At 41.5% G+C, this 1,416-nt stretch overlaps 1 protein-coding gene across 1 annotated transcript in view; it reads right to left on the reverse strand.

The window, feature by feature from the left end:
• The window catches only part of Elmo1 (engulfment and cell motility 1), a 418,449-nt gene that overhangs the window by 294,186 nt on the left and 122,847 nt on the right, over positions 1 to 1,416 (reverse strand). Inside the window, 2 exon segments of the mRNA XM_013036055.1 lie at positions 906 to 1,029; positions 1,032 to 1,056. Of these exon segments, the coding sequence (XP_012891509.1) occupies positions 906 to 1,029; positions 1,032 to 1,056 (149 nt within the window).

The following is a 1,416-nucleotide window of genomic DNA, read 5'->3' on the forward strand; positions in this document are numbered from 1 at the left end:
TAAAAATAAAATAAATAAATTGGCAGGTTGAAATGAAACTCCTTCAAATAACTACAATAAAAGATTCCTAGTGAAGAGTTACAGTGTAGCTCAGTGGTAGACTGTTTAGAAGCCTAAAGCCTTAGTTCAGTTCTATCAAAAGAGGGGGGGAAAGACTGCTTGAAAATGTCTAGCATAAAATTTCTAATGAATTCTGAAGGTGTTCATGATATTACAGAAAACATTATACAGTTAGCTCACCCTCGGTTAAGAACTTAGGAGAGCAAATTGCTTTATGCCTTAAAAAGAAAAACTCTACTGATAGCCACAAAGACAGGTTAAAAGCCAAAGGTTTTCCCAGGGCAAGGGGCCATGGACAGAGCAATGCCAAGGACAGACAAAGCAGTCCTCAAGGATAAGAAGTCACCTTGCCATGTCAGTGTAAGGGGAGAGAGAGGTGCATGACTCACCATAAACCAAGGCTGCCAGGTGTGGTGACATACTATAATCCTGGCTACTCAGGAGGTAGAGATCAAGAGGACCAAGGTTTGTGGCCAACATAGACAAAAAGTCAGCAACTCCTACATCTTAACAAATAAGCTGGGCTTGGTGGTTCATACCTATAACCCCAGCTAGGCAAGAGGCCATAGGAAAGAAGATCACTGTCCAAGATCAGCCTGAGCAAAAATGCAAGACTTTATTGAAAACAAAAACAAAAGCAGATAAAGGAAAAATGGGTTGGGGTATGGCTCAAGTGGTACAGTAAATACAACCGAAAAAAAAGGAAAGGGATATTTGTTTGTATATTTAGTAGAACAGTACAAAATAATTTGCAGCATCTCTGTGGCTGTGGGAAGCCCCTCTCCAAAGAGAACAGCTCCTTCCCCAGAGATAACAACCTCTCCCCAGGAGAGCAGCATGCTTACCCTTGAAGATGAGGAATGAGTTGGCCAATGGTGATCTCTTGTGCCACCTTCTGGTAAAGGTCATGGCTATTGAGCACCATAGACTCCAAAATGGCCAAGGACCGCTGCAGGATTGAGATGTCCATGCCGACTTGTTCACAAAACTTGCTATCTGAAAACCCAAGAAGTACATCATTGATGGCTCATAGAGTCAACAGGGAAAGGAGGAAAAAAATTAAGCACATCAGGAACTCAGCGAGGATATCTGATTCTAAGGATGGAGCGTAATTCAAAGTAGCAAGAAATACACCCAGTCACCATTGAGATTGGTGAAATCCTACCAAACACAAAGAAACCTCTCTTATAATCACTGATAACTGGACATTTCTTTACTGGGTATCTTCAAAGAATTATTCAGCCTGGTTTCCCCCAGACTATTGTGTTCAGAGTTTCAGCTTTCCAAGGCAGACAATTTTATCATGTACATTACACGGACTGGCGCATTTCTCTGAGGGGATAAATTCAGTGTAAA

Source organism: Dipodomys ordii, unplaced genomic scaffold (genome assembly GCF_000151885.1).
Source record: "Dipodomys ordii isolate 6190 unplaced genomic scaffold, Dord_2.0 Scaffold245, whole genome shotgun sequence".
In the NCBI taxonomy this organism is placed as follows: domain Eukaryota; kingdom Metazoa; phylum Chordata; class Mammalia; order Rodentia; family Heteromyidae; genus Dipodomys; species Dipodomys ordii.